General features: G+C 35.7%; 1 protein-coding gene across 8 annotated transcripts in view; it reads left to right on the top strand.

Annotated features, from left to right (window-relative positions):
• FER (FER tyrosine kinase) overlaps nt 1–14911 on the top strand; it is a 505234-nt gene that overhangs the window by 187017 nt on the left and 303306 nt on the right. The window contains exon 11 of one of the 8 annotated variants that reach the window (XM_074382874.1): nt 12161–12231. The exons of the other annotated variants lie outside the window; for them this stretch is intronic. Within the exon in view, the coding sequence (XP_074238975.1) occupies nt 12161–12184 (24 nt within the window). The 3' untranslated portion in view covers nt 12185–12231. The remainder of the gene's footprint in view (nt 1–12160; nt 12232–14911) is intronic. 8 annotated transcript variants of the gene reach the window in all.

Below are 14911 nucleotides of genomic sequence, written 5' to 3'. Positions count from 1 at the left end.
CTGCTGCCTCAGCCACCCAAAGTTCTGGGATTATGGACATGATTCACCATGCTTGGCCCAGAATAAATGTCTTATTAAGTAAGAGAAGATGGGATCTAGTATCCACATGGATTGGCTTTAATATTGGCACAATAACTGGCAAACAGGATGGTAATTCCTAATATGTGGTTGGGGATTTTTGTGAATGTCCTCTTCTGATTGCTTTGTGTTCTCAGTAAAGTAGAATCAAGGTCAAGGTTACTGGATGAGAGTAAAGATGAGGGAAGAGGGTATTGGATGTTTGAAGAAGGTGGGAAATCATCTAGGAGACTGGAGAATGAATGGACTAGGACAATGCAGTGTGATTGCTGGGTTTTAATAATGGTTCACCTAAGATTGTGGTTCTGCACAGTACAACCAAGAATATATGGTGGGTATGTAGTACTTGGATCATGAGTTTAAGGTGGGACTTGTCAGTATGGTTTTACTTTTTTCTATCAAGTGTGTTCATCCATCCTGGCATGATGCAGAGTGGGCAGACAGTTGGATTTCTTTAAAGTTATGGTTATGCTAGACAAGTATGATGAATTATGTAAGAGGGGGAAGAGGAGGGAAGATGCATGTAAGAAAGTGGTTATAATGATTAAAGAATTAAAGCTATATAATAGACAGAGAGACCATCATGAGAGGAATGGTGGTTAAAAAATATGGTAGGAGCATTCATAGGAGCCCCAGAGTCATCAAAAGAAAAATTATATGCATTGAAGTATAGAACATTGAAAAACAATGCTTATCTTCCTTACGTCATCTTGGAATGTAAGGAAAAGTGCTTTGAGGAGATAGGTTGTTAAATCAGGGGATGATGGCATAATATGTTAGGTAATTGAATCTTACAATTTTGGAATTTCCTCTAGCCAGTGACACTAAGCAGAATCAGAAAGTGAAACATCTTCAATGACACACCTGTAAGGGAATATAATAAATAATAATTGCTTTGTGTCTACCACAACAATAAATCCCTGCCATTTTGTAAACCTTAATATTATTTAAAAAGTAATAATTTTGGTGGGCTGTGTGTGGTGGCTCACACTTGTAATCCCAGCACTTTGAGAGACTGAGGTGGGTTTATTGCTTGAGCTCAGGAGTTTGAGACCAGCCAGGGCAACATGGGGAAACCTTGTCTCTACATTTATATAAAAATTAGCAGGATATGGTGGCATGTGCCTGTAGTCCTAGCTACTCAGGAGGCTGAAGTGGGAGGATTGCCTAAGCTGTGTAGTTTGAGGCTGCAGTGCACCATGATTGTGCAGCAGCACTCCAGCCTGGTTGATAGAGTGAGACCCAGTCTCAAATAAAATAAAAATAATTTTGGTTTACTAGTAGAGTAACCTTTACAAACCGTAAATCACAGTGTTACCTTATTTGTAAAGATTCACTCTACTCTGAACTTAAGAGAACTTTCTAACACTTATGATAACTTTGGAAAGATTAGTCTTTTCTGTTATGCCATCAAGCTTATAGACTCCTGGAGGGGAATAAATTCATTTGAACTTTGGCAATACTCTATTAAATAGGAAAAAATCAGCTATAGGAATGCACATCTTTTTCCTATAGATAGTTTTTGTGGTAAAGTAAAAAAAAAAAATACACATCTTTAGAGCATTTAGAGAAAATATCTTTGAGGCCATTATAATTACAAAAGGAAAAGTGCAGTGATAATTTATGGAAGGTTTTCCTAGCAGTGTCAGTCGTATTTATTCTGCTAGGCTGGCAATAGTACTAGTCTGAGTTTTGTTGTATTGATTTGATTCGTTAGATTAGATAACTTCTTTATTTTCTCTGTGTATGTCCCATTAGTTTGTGGGATGTTAAGAAGTGTTCCATGGAGAAGTGAGTTGCAGAATTTGAGTCATGTTGGATGAAGCCAAAAGAAACAGTAATTTTGACTGCAGGAACTTTCTAATCCTTGAGTATTAAATGTCCAAGAAAGGAAATAGTATATGGAATGCACTGTTTCTGTAAATACTGCCCCAGTTCCCTTTCAAGGAGCCTTCTGAGGGGTCTGTAGTGTAATGCAGCATACTTTGGGAAATGCTGAGTTAGAAGATAAATTCTTTCTTGTTGAATTGGGCTAGTGACAGATTAAATGTCAATAATTTTGAAGACATTTTGAATTGCTTATATGTTCTGTGAACTTAAGGATTATTTTATATACTATTTCAATTTTGACTCTTTGGGGTAGAAGAATCTGCCTTCTCGGGTAAATTAGGAGGGTAAACTCTGTTGACTGCTTTTCGATAGTGATGAGAATATCAGAATTTTCTAATAACCAAGTAAACATCTGCTGCTGACTTTCTTATTATATTTATTTATTAGGAGACATGTTCTGCATTCCTTTTTAAAACTATCTAGTTGTAAGAACATATTAAGTTTTCAATCAGTATATGCTGAATTGGAGAATTGGACTTTGTTTTCATTATGGAATAATCTGGTTATTTTACTTTATGACAACATATGCTTTGGACCAAACATAATAATTTTTGTTGAAAGAATCTTCCTTATGTGTCAAATATGTCTAGAATTGATGCCACCATAAAATGAATTTCTACTTTATAAATATAATTAGCTATTCTATATGACAATTGCCTTTGTTGTTTCTGAAATTGCACATTTTGCTCAATCTCTTGCTAGACCAACATACAACATAGATTTTTCTTCTCTGCACATCTTAGTTTTGCTTAATTGAGCAGCAATATTAGTAAAATATGTTTTGTTACATTTTCAACCAACAGCACATCTAATTTGTTGGCTTAAAATTATCAGGCCAGGTGCAGTGGTTCATGTCTGTAATCCCAGAATTATTGGAGGCCGAGGCCAGCAGATCACTTGAGGTCAGGAGTTTGAGACCAGCCTGGCCAACATGGTGAAACCCTTTCTCTACTAAAAATACAAAGATTAACCAGACGTGGTGGCAGGCACCTATAATTTCAGCTACTCAGGAGTTCGAGGCAGGAGAATTGCTTGAACTGGAGAGGTGGAGGTTGCAGTGAGCCAAGGTTATACCACTGCAGAAAAAAAAAATAGTCTGTCATTTTAACTTAATAGTAATCCATTTTATAGTCTTTTTATTGTCTGACATTTCAATTTTGTGCTTAGAACACTAAAACCGAATTGAAATAAATTGGGACATCATTGGCAGCATCACTGAAATTGTATCTGCTTTTATCATCAGGTACATTTTTTTCCTCTAAATATCTAAGAATAATATTAATTCCAAGCCTTACCAAATGATAATACACTGGAAAAAGTACCAGACTAAGATAAGGAGAACTGAGTTGAGGCCTTTGTCTCTGCTGTGTGATCAGGTTTCCTTAACTTTTCTGAATTTTCTTTTCCTTAGAGGGAGGAAATGAATATATACCCTTTTTGCCTTACAGGATTTTCTGTGACACTGAAATGAGATAATGTATATAAACATATTTTGTGTCTTTTAAAATCCTGTAGACAAACATATCAGATTCTATTTCAGTTTTTCTAAAAACGTACCTTAGTTTACAGGTAAATTAATTGATATTCACTGAGTTCTTAAGTATGAATTGTAGATTTTCTGTAGGATTAGTTTATATATCTCTTCTTTGTAAAGGAAGAACCTTAATTTTTTTTAGATGGGTAGTACATGCATATGTACATGGGTCTACATGTCCTTTCTTTTTTTTTTTTTTTTTTTTTTTTTTTTTTTGAGACGGAGTTTCGCTCTTGTTACCCAGGCTGGAGTGCAATGGCACGATCTCGGCTCACCGCAACCTCCGCCTCCTGGACTCAGGCAATTCTCCTGCCTCAGCCTCCTGAGTAGCTGGGATTACAGGCACGTGCCACCATGCCCAGCTAATTTTTTGTATTTTTAGTAGAGACGGGGTTTCAACATGTTGACCAGGATGGTCTCGATCTCTCGACCTCGTGATCCACCCGCCTCGGCCTCCCAAAGTGTACATGTCCTTTCTTAATGTCCCAGTTCTCTTCCTTAGAGGTAGTCTTCCAGAAGTGTTGTATGCAAATAAAACTCAAGTGTAAACGTAATGCCTCCTATTCTTTTTACACAAGTGTTAGAGCATACAACAGTATTGTTCTGTATCTTGCTTTTTTACTTAATGCATGTTAGGTATCAATTTATAATAGTGGATGTACAGTTACTTCAGTTTTTTTCATTTATTCATTTAACAAGCAAATATTTATTTAATGTCAGGTATCAGGTATCATTTTAGGTTTTGGGATACAGTAGTGAACAAAGTAGAATTTTTTTTTCACTGTTATGGGCCTTTTACTCTAATTGGAGGAGACAGTCAGTAAACAAGCAAGTAAATACTAAGTATGTCAGGTGGTGGTAAATTCTTTTGAAAAAAAGACAGCAAGATTGGGCGCAATAAGGCAATGAGTGCTGGGAGGTATTTTTATACACAGAGTGGTAAAGGAAGGATTTCTTGGTAAGGTAGCATTTGTGCAGATATCTGGAAGAATTAAGAGAACAAACGAGACTTCTTGTGGTGAAAATATTTCAGGCAGTGGGAAGAGCAGATGGAAGGAGGAACCAAAAGGAAGCCAGTGTGGCTGAAGAGAGGTAAAGTAGTAGGAGATTGGGTCTGAGAAGTAATGGGCATTTGGATCATAAAGTCATGCAGACTCAAGTGAGACTTCAGTACTAACTCATAGAGAAATTAGAAATCATTGAGCATTCTGAGTGAAGGAATGACATTTTTACATGGTTTTCAATATTTTATTGTAAGGACATCTTCAGTGAAAATGTATATATATATATGGAGTTCATGTATAAGATACATTTTAGGTTTTGTTCAGTTTATATAGGTTTAGATTTTGCTGTCAAATAGTTGAAAAGTTTCTGAACCTGAGAACAATGTCAGTTATATATGTTAATTATAACATTAATACTTCAGTTTTGTAGATAAGTAAATTTTTGCTTCCAGCTTTTCTGTAGCATGAATTTTACTATATTGAACTTCAGTGTCTTAATAAACCATTACTATTATTAAATTCTTCTATGAATTTGATACCTAAAGCATATTTACAGGTGTATGTTATACTAAATATGTTTGATATATAAATTTTGAACTTATAAAACAGATAAGCTAGGAAGCAATTATGATTATAATCATTTTCCAAATGATTCAGGTCAAGATTCTATTCAATAGCCATTTTTATTTGGCTCATATAAATGAAGTCATTTCACATCACATTAGCCAATGAATGATGCCAGAAACACACTTTTTCATTAGGCCACAATGTCTTCAGTAACAGGAAAGGAAAAACAACGCGTATACTTTCAAAGTGTTTTTTAGCTTATATTTTAACTGTTATCTGTGTTCATATTCAAATGAAGTGGATATATAGGCCAAAATGAAGTAAATAAAAATTAACTTTTCCATTTGGTTTTGGAAAGTGTGTGTGTGTGTGTGTGTGTGTGTGTGTGTGTGTGTGTGTGTGTATGTATATAGAGAGAGAGTTCAAATTTATCTTTTTAATTATGGATTTCTTAATTTCTTAGCATAAACTAACTGGCCAGGGGTGAACTAGCCCTAGAAGGATGTAATAAAAGGAGAGAGAAGATAAAGTTAGTTAAGAATTAAATATCTACTATGATTAATGCAAATAGAAAATAATTCCTCAGATTAATTTATTCAGTTACTTGGGATTCAACAGTGCTTAGTGATTACTTACTATAGGAATATTATGTAATGGGGTTTTGTGGGAAAGGTGGGTCAAAGAGATTTAGAAGCTGTTACAGGATTTGATAAGAGAGATGTAGCACAAGTAATTGATTTAGCAATTAATTGAAAGTTGGCTGAATTTTGACTTGTATGTTTTTATACATTAAAAAATATTTTAAGCATGTAGGTGTTTAGCAATACCTACATATATATACTCAGTAAATGTTTATAGATGAATAGGTACAGAATTTCAAAAGCAGGTTAAAATTGATAACAATTTTTGAAATGGTTTAAATGTTAAAATTATTTTTATCAAATATTTCCCACTTTATTAATAAGTAATTGTGGCAATGGTATTCTCACAGGGTGACAAAATCTGGTGTAGTTACAGAGATAATGACAAATAAGTGGTTGTGATAGAATCGTTGCTCTAGGGAGAGCCTCAGCTGTAGAGCCAGACTTCTTGGGTTTGAATCCTTGCCCCACCACTTAAATGCAGGGTGTAAGACAAGTCATGGGACTTTTCTGTCCTCATTTCCCAGTGTGTACAATGAGATTACAGTGTTACCTACTCTTGGGTTTGTTGCAGGAATAGTTAAGTTTATACATTTAAAGCACGTAGAATGGTGCTTGTCACTTAGTAAATTAGTATTGTCTAATATTTGATTGTTTGATTAAACATCACAGAAGCAATAATAAGTGAATGTGTGTGCTTTTTTGCTGGTCTTTATTCTTGATACTATTCTTTCATTAAGCATAAATCCTTTCTTTTAAAAAATGCAAACTCTTAGTATTTAGATGATAGGTAAGCATATTTAGGATCTACTGTTCTCTGTACTTGAAATATTGTTGTCCTTTAGCCACAATAGATTGGAAAACATTTTTTAAAAAGCTGTCATGTAATTAACTTATGACTTAGGCATTGCCTTTATAATAGCCCTTTAATGACATTATTATAGAGTTGATCAGCTAATTTTTCAAATAACATTTTTAGTGCTATTAGTTTAACTGTTAGATGTCTGCTCTTTTCCTTTCTCATACATTATTAAAATTTGTGTTTAAATTTTTACATGATGCAATTTTTATAAAAATAGCACATAATTCTGTAATGGATCATGGCCTCCAGCTCTGTCTAGTTGCTGCAAAGGACATTATTTCATTATTTTTTATGGCTGAATAGTATTCCATAGTATATATATATATACCACATTTCCTTTATCCAGTCAACTATTGGTGGATATTTAGGTTAATTCCATGACTTTACTATTGTGAACACTACTACAATAAACATATGAGTACAGGTGTCTTTTTGATAAAATGATTTTTTTTCTTTTGGTTAGTTACCCAGTAGTGGGATTACTGGTTAAAATAGTGGTAGTTCTATTTTTAGTTCTTTGAAAAATCTCCCTATTGTTTTTCATGGAGGTTTAACTAATTTACATTCCCACCAACAGTACATAACATTTTTTTTCCACCACATCCACATTAACATCTGTTGTTTTTTAACTTTTTCAAAATAGCCATTCTGACTAGTGTAAAATGATATCTCATTGTGGTTTTAATTTGCATTTCTCTGATGATTAGTGATGTTGAGCTTTTTTTCATATGATTTCTGGCCATGTGTATCTCTTCTTTTGAGAAATATATGTTCATGTCCTTTGCCTACTTTTTAATGAGGTTGTTCGTTTCTTTTTCTTGTTGTGTTGTTTCATTTCCCTGTAGATTCTGGGTATTGGCACTCTCTCAAGGTCATAACTTGCAAATATTTTCTCCCATTCTGTAGATTGCGTGTTTGCTGTGTTGATTATTTATTTTGATGGGTAAAAACCTTTTTAGTTTAATTGAGTCCCATTTATTTAAGTTGGTTTTTGTTGCATTGGCTTTTGGGGTTGTTGCTGTAAATTCTTGGTTTAGGCCAATGTCTGGAAGAATGTTTCTTAGGTTTTCTTCTGGAATTTTTGTTTTCTCAGGTTTATGTTTAAGTGTTTTATCCATCTCAAGTTAACTTTTGTATATGGTGAGTGATAGTGATCTAGATTTATTCTTTTGCATATGGCTAGCAAATTTTCCCAGCACAATTTATTGAATAGGGGAGCTTTTCCTTATTATTTTTGTCAATTTTGTCAAAGGTCATTTGGTTGTAGGTATATGGCTTTATTTCTGGGTTCACTATTCTGCTTCATTGATCTGTGTCTATATTTGTACAAGTAGCATGCAGTTTTATGATGTGGTTTGACTGTGTCCCAACCCAAGTCTCATCTTGAATTGTAGCTCCCGTAATTCGCATATGTTGTGGTAGGTACCCAGTTGGAGATAATCGAATCACATGGGCAGTTTCCTCCATACTGTTCTTGTGGTAGTGAGTAAGTCTCACAGGATCTGATAGTTTTATAAGGGATTTCCTCTTTTGCTTGGCTCTCATTCTCTCATCTGCTGCCATGTAAAATGTGCCTTTCACCTTCTGCCTTCCATCATGATTGTGAGGCCTCCTCAGCCACCTGAACTGTGAGTAAAGCCTCTTTTTCTTTGTAAATTACCCATTCTTGGGTATTTCTTTATCAGCAATGTGAAAATGAACTAATACAAATTACTGTAGCCTTGTAGTATAAAGTCAGGTAATGTGATGCCTCCGGATTTGTTCTTTTTACTTAGGATTAAACAACAAATTTCTTTAAATTACCTGCCTAAAGGGTTTACCTTATCTTGTCCCTACCATTGATTTTTTTTTTCTTTATTCTTGAGACAAATTTTTCACTCTGTCGCCCAGGCTGGAGTGCAGTGGCATGATCTTGGCTAACTGCAACCTCTCTCTCCCAGGTTCAAGACATTCTCATGCCTCAGTCTCCGGAGTAACTGGGATTACAGGCACCTACTACCACACCTGGCTAATTTTCGTATTTTTAGTAGAGATGGGGTTTCACCATGTTGGCCAGGCTGGTTTCCAACTCCTGAACTCAGGTGATCCACCTGCCTTGACCTCCCAAAGTGCTAAAGTTGATTACAGGCGTGAGCCACTGCCCCTTGCCCTATGGATTCTTAGTGATCTGAATGGATACTGGTTATAACCACAGACATGACACTCTGAAAGAAGAGCAAAACAAGAAAGGAAGATATAAGGATTGAAGTCCTGGGAGAAAAATTTGGGGGGTTTTACCTGGACTGGTTGTATCAACTCAGTTATGAACAAGTATAGTTGGAGTAAGTAGCTATCAAGTGTGGTCTGAAATCTTACAAGTGAAGAAATTCTGACTGGTAAGTTCCAAGTTACAAATGGTAGAATGAGTTGTTGAAGTTGAGCATGGATGAGTATTTTTGGAGATGAAGCCATCCAAGGAGCTTTGCGGCCTTGGGTATAAGAATCATTTACGATAATGTTGGGGGTTGAGCTGGAAGGAAAATAATCTTAGGCTACTTGCCAAATACCTGAGTAAATGAAAGGGAGTGTCTGAGAGGTAGATGAGAATATTGAGAATGTAAATGTCCAAAAATGGTTTCATTTATGCTATTATTATAACTACTACATCTCACATAATTATTTACTATATAAACTTTTACTGCTTAACACAGTACCTGGTGAAGAGTAGGTGTTCAATAAATTTTTCTTGAACGTGCTTGACGTTGCAAAATGAAACCATCAACATTTAGGTTGTAGTTTTTAGTTAAATGTGTAACATTCTCTCTACATATTACTTGTGTGTAAATAGCAAACAAAACAAAACACTGAGCTAATGTATTAGGGTAAATTAGTCTAGAATCTGTGTTACAAAGTAATAAACTCGTAATTGTGACAGAAAGGAAAGGATGCAGAGTGATAGTCTCGAGTAACATGGCCATCATTTATAGATAAGCAAAGTAAAAATTTGGCATGCTTTGTTATTTAAGCAGGGCCAGAATGAACTATGTCCTCTAAAATATCTTAGCCACAGCCATTACTTTAGAAAGCCCACTGGGCTATATCTGCTAAAGAAGGACACGTGCACACCCTGTGATTCAGTATAGCCACTCCTGGGTCTATACCCAACAGAAATACATACATATGCTCTCAAAAAGACATGTTTAAGAATATTCACAGGAGCACCATTTATAATGACCCCAACTAGAAACTCCAAATGTCAACCAACAGTAGAATACATAAATTGTGGGATACTTACACAGTGGAATACTCTGTAATAATGAAAATGAACAGATTACAGCTATATACAGCAGCATGGCTGAATCCTACACAAGTAATGTTAAGTGAAAAGACACCAGATTACATATTCTGTGATTCCGTTTATATGAAAATCAAGAGAGGTAAAAGCAATAAATGACATTTAAAGTTAGAATAGTGGTTCTTCTTGGTGGTGTGGGTGTAGTGACTGAAAGGGTACACACAAGAAACTTCTAAATAGTGACTTGTTTCTTGATCTGTGTTCTGGTTACAGGGACTTCTTCAGTCTACAGAAATTTATAACCTGCTCACTTTTGATTTGTAAACTTTGCTATATTCATCTTGCATTTCAATGAAAAATTTTAGAAAAAAATTGTTCTAACTTCGCATAGGACCAACGTGAAAGCTTGCTTAACTTCTCTGTCTCTCTCTTTCTCTCTCTTTCTCTCTCTCTCTCTCTCTCTCCCTCTCTGTGTGTGTGTGTGTGTGTGCGTGTGTGTGTGTGTGTGTTAGTTTGTGTATGTGTGTTGAGCTTTCTATGGCTATCTTCTCAGCATTACCTGGAAGAGGGAAGGAGCTTTTAAAACTGTATTTAAGTATTAACTTTTCTCTGTTACCATTATTATATTTCTCACTAACCATTATTATTATATTTATTCTATAGACCATGTATCTCCTCTTCTTTCTGTTTTACTGAGAAACTGTAGTTAGCTATTGTTTTTTTATAACAGTGTTATATTTTTCAGACCTCTTGTAGTTGAAAAATGAGGACTATTGGGCAAAGGATTTTTGTCTTAAAGATCCTTATTAAATTCTGGATGCCTCTTGGGGAAGTAGCATGTTAAGCATCATCAGACATTAATAATGTAACTCAAATCAGGGTCTTGGGGAATTCAGGAGAGGTGGAATCAGCCTGGAACTAGATGGCACAGGCGTGTGAAATTATACTTTGAATGATAGTCTTGACTCTGATAGGCAGGCTAGTGAGGGGCATAGTGCTGGAAGGGAAGGTGAAAAGTTGCTGAAGATGAATTTAGCCCATTTCATAAATTTGTGTAAGCCTAGCCCTTCCCTTTTCAAAAATAATTTAGGTTAAGATAGGTATATAGCAAAAAATAATTTAGATTACAGGAGAAGGCTAGGGAAAAGGTCTTGAAAGTTTGGAAAGAAGAACTCATTTCTTTTCTGTAGTATAGCCATGAATGGTGTGACCATAGGTGGAAGCAGATGGCTTAGCAAGGAAAAGGAGGAAATGGGTTAGGCATGTAACTTGGAAGGAGTTGAAGTGAAGTAGGATACGGATTATGAAAGACTCCTGGTTTCAGAAGTCAGTGAACAAAGGACTAAGAAGGTCAGGTAGAGATGGAATCCAGTTGGAAAGAAAAAGCTTTAGTTGTCTTTTGAGAGATTTAGTTGACCAAAGAGTTTCCCAAATCTTTACAGAATCATTACACAATCATTACAAATGGCTACTTTTGGCCGGGCATAGTGGCTCATGCCTGTAATCCCAGCAATTTGGGAGGCCGAGATGGTTGAATCACCTGAGGGTAAGGAGTTTGAGACCAGCCTGGCCAACATGGTGAAACCCCATCTCCACTAAAAATATAAAAATTAGTATGGTGGTGAGCACCTGTAATCCCAGCTACTCAGGAGGCTGAGGCAGGTGAATTGCTTGAACCTGGGAGGCAGAGGTTGCAATGAGCCAAGATCTCCCCGTTGTACTACAGCCTGGGTGGCAAGAGTGACCCTCCATCTCAAAACAAGAACAACAACAACAAAATAGCTACTTTCTGAAACTCTGGTAGTTAAATGGCTCTTATTTTCCTGTTTGTTTCTAATAAGGCACAGTTTTTATGGAGCCTGAACATTGTTCTTATTTTACAAAAGACTTGTTTTTTTTTGGCTAGGGAATAAATTAGTCTGTCTTAATTAAAACTTACTTTTGGTAGGAACCCTTTTCTTTCCCTCAGTTTTTTGTTGCTAAGACCATTAAGGAAGAATGAAGAAAGAGGGAAAAGGAAATATATGTCAGAAGAAAGGTAGCAAGAGAACGAGGTGAAGGTAGGAAGAAGATCACTAAAGAAAGGTGAGGAAGATGAAAGGTAAAGAACACGAGAGAAAGAGAATACAGAAACGAGAGGCAGATAAAAGGACAAACAAAAAGGGAGTAGGAAAAAGGAGACGGAGAAGAGGGTCTGAGAAAAGAAAAGCTTTTCATTCCCTCTTCTCTCACTTTACCCCCACTCCCCTGCTTGACTCAGGGTACTATGATATGACCCACTTCCCTCTTCTCTCCTGCTTTACTCTCTAGGTTTCCATTTTTATTGACTACTGACTTGAGAACTTTTCCTCTGTTTCTTTTTTAAACTGGAACTGTGCAAGGTAAGAATTTATAGACAAAGGGCATTGATTATATTTACATTCTCAAAAGTATTTGGAATTAAAAATATTTGTTGAACTAATCTTATTTAAAGGTGTCAAAAACTCTTCCTTTATAGTTTAATAAACTCTAATATATGGATACAATTTGTGGTTCAGATACTTAGGAAAATTCATTATCATACTTGATTCAAGTTTGCTTTTTTTTTTTTTGAGATAGAGTCTCGCTCTGTCACCCAGGCTGGAGTGCAGTGTGTGATCTTGGCTCACTGCAACCTCCACCTCCTCGGTTCAAGCGATTTTCCTTCCTCAGCCTCCTGAGTAGCTAGGATTACAGGTGCACGCCACCACACCTGGCTAATTTTTGTATTTTTAATAGAGATAGGGTTACACCATGTTGGCCAGGCTGGTCTCGAATGTCTGACCTTGTGATCCGCCTGCCTCGGCCTCCCAAAGTGCTTGGATTACAGGCATGAGCCACCTTGCCTGGCCCTCATTCAAGTTTTAAGTCAAGAACCTAGTACAAAATTTTAAGAAAATTTGTTTGTATGTACTTATTTGATTCATTCCCAATTGTTGATTCCCAAAAGCTTTTATTGTGAGGAGTTTAGCAAGATAAAATGAAATGGGAAATTTAGATGTTTACCTTAAAGATTTAGTTACCCTCTGACCCCCTGCCAAATGGAAATCTGAAGTGTAATTAAGTGTAGCATTGGATGGGGTGGGGCCTGGATGAGTATAGACTTGCATTACATTTACAGTTACTTCAATTTTCTATTAATTATGCTGTGGGTATTTAGATATCGCTTATGTTAGCAGTATTATATAATTATTACAGATAGCTGTACTTTTTGCTATAGTGAACCTTTTCCAGTTTTATTACTTATAAAATATTCACAGTCTTTGCTGTTTATTAGGCCCCAGTGTAGGTGTGTTATTAGAAAAGAACATGGCCAGATAACTCTATCATGTTCACTCATGATTGGATGCAGAAGATGAAATTCAAATTATGAAAACACTTACAGAGATTCATTTTTGTCCTCCCTTTGTGTATAATAGAATTATATAGACTTTTTGGGTAACTGCCGTCAATTTCATATTTTTTTTGATCATGTTTTCAAGGATTTAATTCCTGTATTAAATCAAATACAAATTAATTGAACATAGGATTCTGTATTTTGATCAGTTAGCATTTTCTAGTATGATATGGTATTCTGTATCCTCTTCCATTTGTATAATTGTCTTTGTGTATTAAACATGTATTTAGTCACAAAGTTTTGTTGCCAGTCTTTTTTTTTTTTTTTTTTTTTGAGACGGAGTTTTGCTCTTGTTACCCAGGCTGGAGTGCAATGGCGCAATCTTGGCTCACCACAACCTCCGCCTCCTGGGTTCAGGCAATTCTCCTGCCTCAGCCTCCTGAGTAGCTGGGATTACAGGCACGCACCACCATGCCCAGCTAATTTTTTTTGTATTTTTAGTAGAGACGGGGTTTCACCATGTTGACCAGGATGGTCTCGATCTCTCGACCTCGTGATCCACCCGCCTCGGCCTCCCAAAGTGCTGGGATTACAAGCTTGAGCCACCGCGCCCGGCCCAGTCTTTATAAAATAACAATGAAAATCCATGAGGCTTCCTTTTATTCCAAAGAACTATGATACAAAGATGATTTATAGACATGTTGATTTTGACTTTTTGCTAGCTATTTAATGCAACAGAAATTAATACTTATGTGTTTCATAACATTTAATAACAGCATACAATTTAGAGGCCTCATTTTAACTTATTGGTTGCTCATTATAATTTTAAAATTGTTCTGAGGAATTCAATCATAATTGTTTCTATTTTTAAGATATGTCATGCTTTTAAGGTAATGGAGTAATAAGTGCAAATACTTAACATAATTTGGTATATGGGGAGTAAAATAAGCATGGACAAGTCACAGTACCAATGAAACACTGGTATTTTGTTCTCCATAGGAATATGAAAGCCTAATTCAATTTTTTTCAGATAAGTCAGTTTAAGTAGACCTAATTTAATTTTTGTCTGCTATTTCTTATCGTTTTCTTGTGTGATATTGGGGGATGTTATGTCTTTCTCATTTCTCAAGTCAGAGACAGCTTTGACTTCTTGCTGAGTAGGTGTATGATGTGATTTGGGATTAGGATACTAAAAACTAAAGAACACAAGGGAAGCTTCTTGCGTCCTTCTAGTTTTTCTTTGAGTCAAACAAATGATTAACAGGAAAGTATGAAAAATCTGATGCTTTAAGCTTCAGCTTTATTACTTCTAAAAGAGGCAGCTCAGTAGGATGACCATGTCTAGGGATCTGAAGATGCCAAAGAGTGTGATGTCACCATCTGTTGGTAATCAGGCTTTTGTTTCAAATTGTTCAGCAATAAGACTGTTAAAGCTCCCGGAATAAGGAAACCTCACATTGCAGGGCTTTTTGTAAAATATTTACATGCTTGTGTTCATTTATTCATTTATTCATTTCCTGTCATGTTCCCCAGAGTATTTGAGGTAGCTAATGGCAACAACATTCAGGAATATATAAATATAAAATAAAATGAGAACCAGGAATAATACAAGCTTTAACAGGATATCAAGACTATAGTTCATAGGATGTATGTAGAGTTACAAACCTAGAGCTATTATTTTTGTCTCTAAGCTTTCCAAAGGCCAA

The sequence above is a fragment of the Saimiri boliviensis genome, chromosome 1, assembly GCF_048565385.1.
Source record: "Saimiri boliviensis isolate mSaiBol1 chromosome 1, mSaiBol1.pri, whole genome shotgun sequence".
In the NCBI taxonomy this organism is placed as follows: Eukaryota; Metazoa; Chordata; class Mammalia; order Primates; family Cebidae; genus Saimiri; species Saimiri boliviensis.
This window is presented reverse-complemented; position numbering and strand designations above follow the sequence as displayed.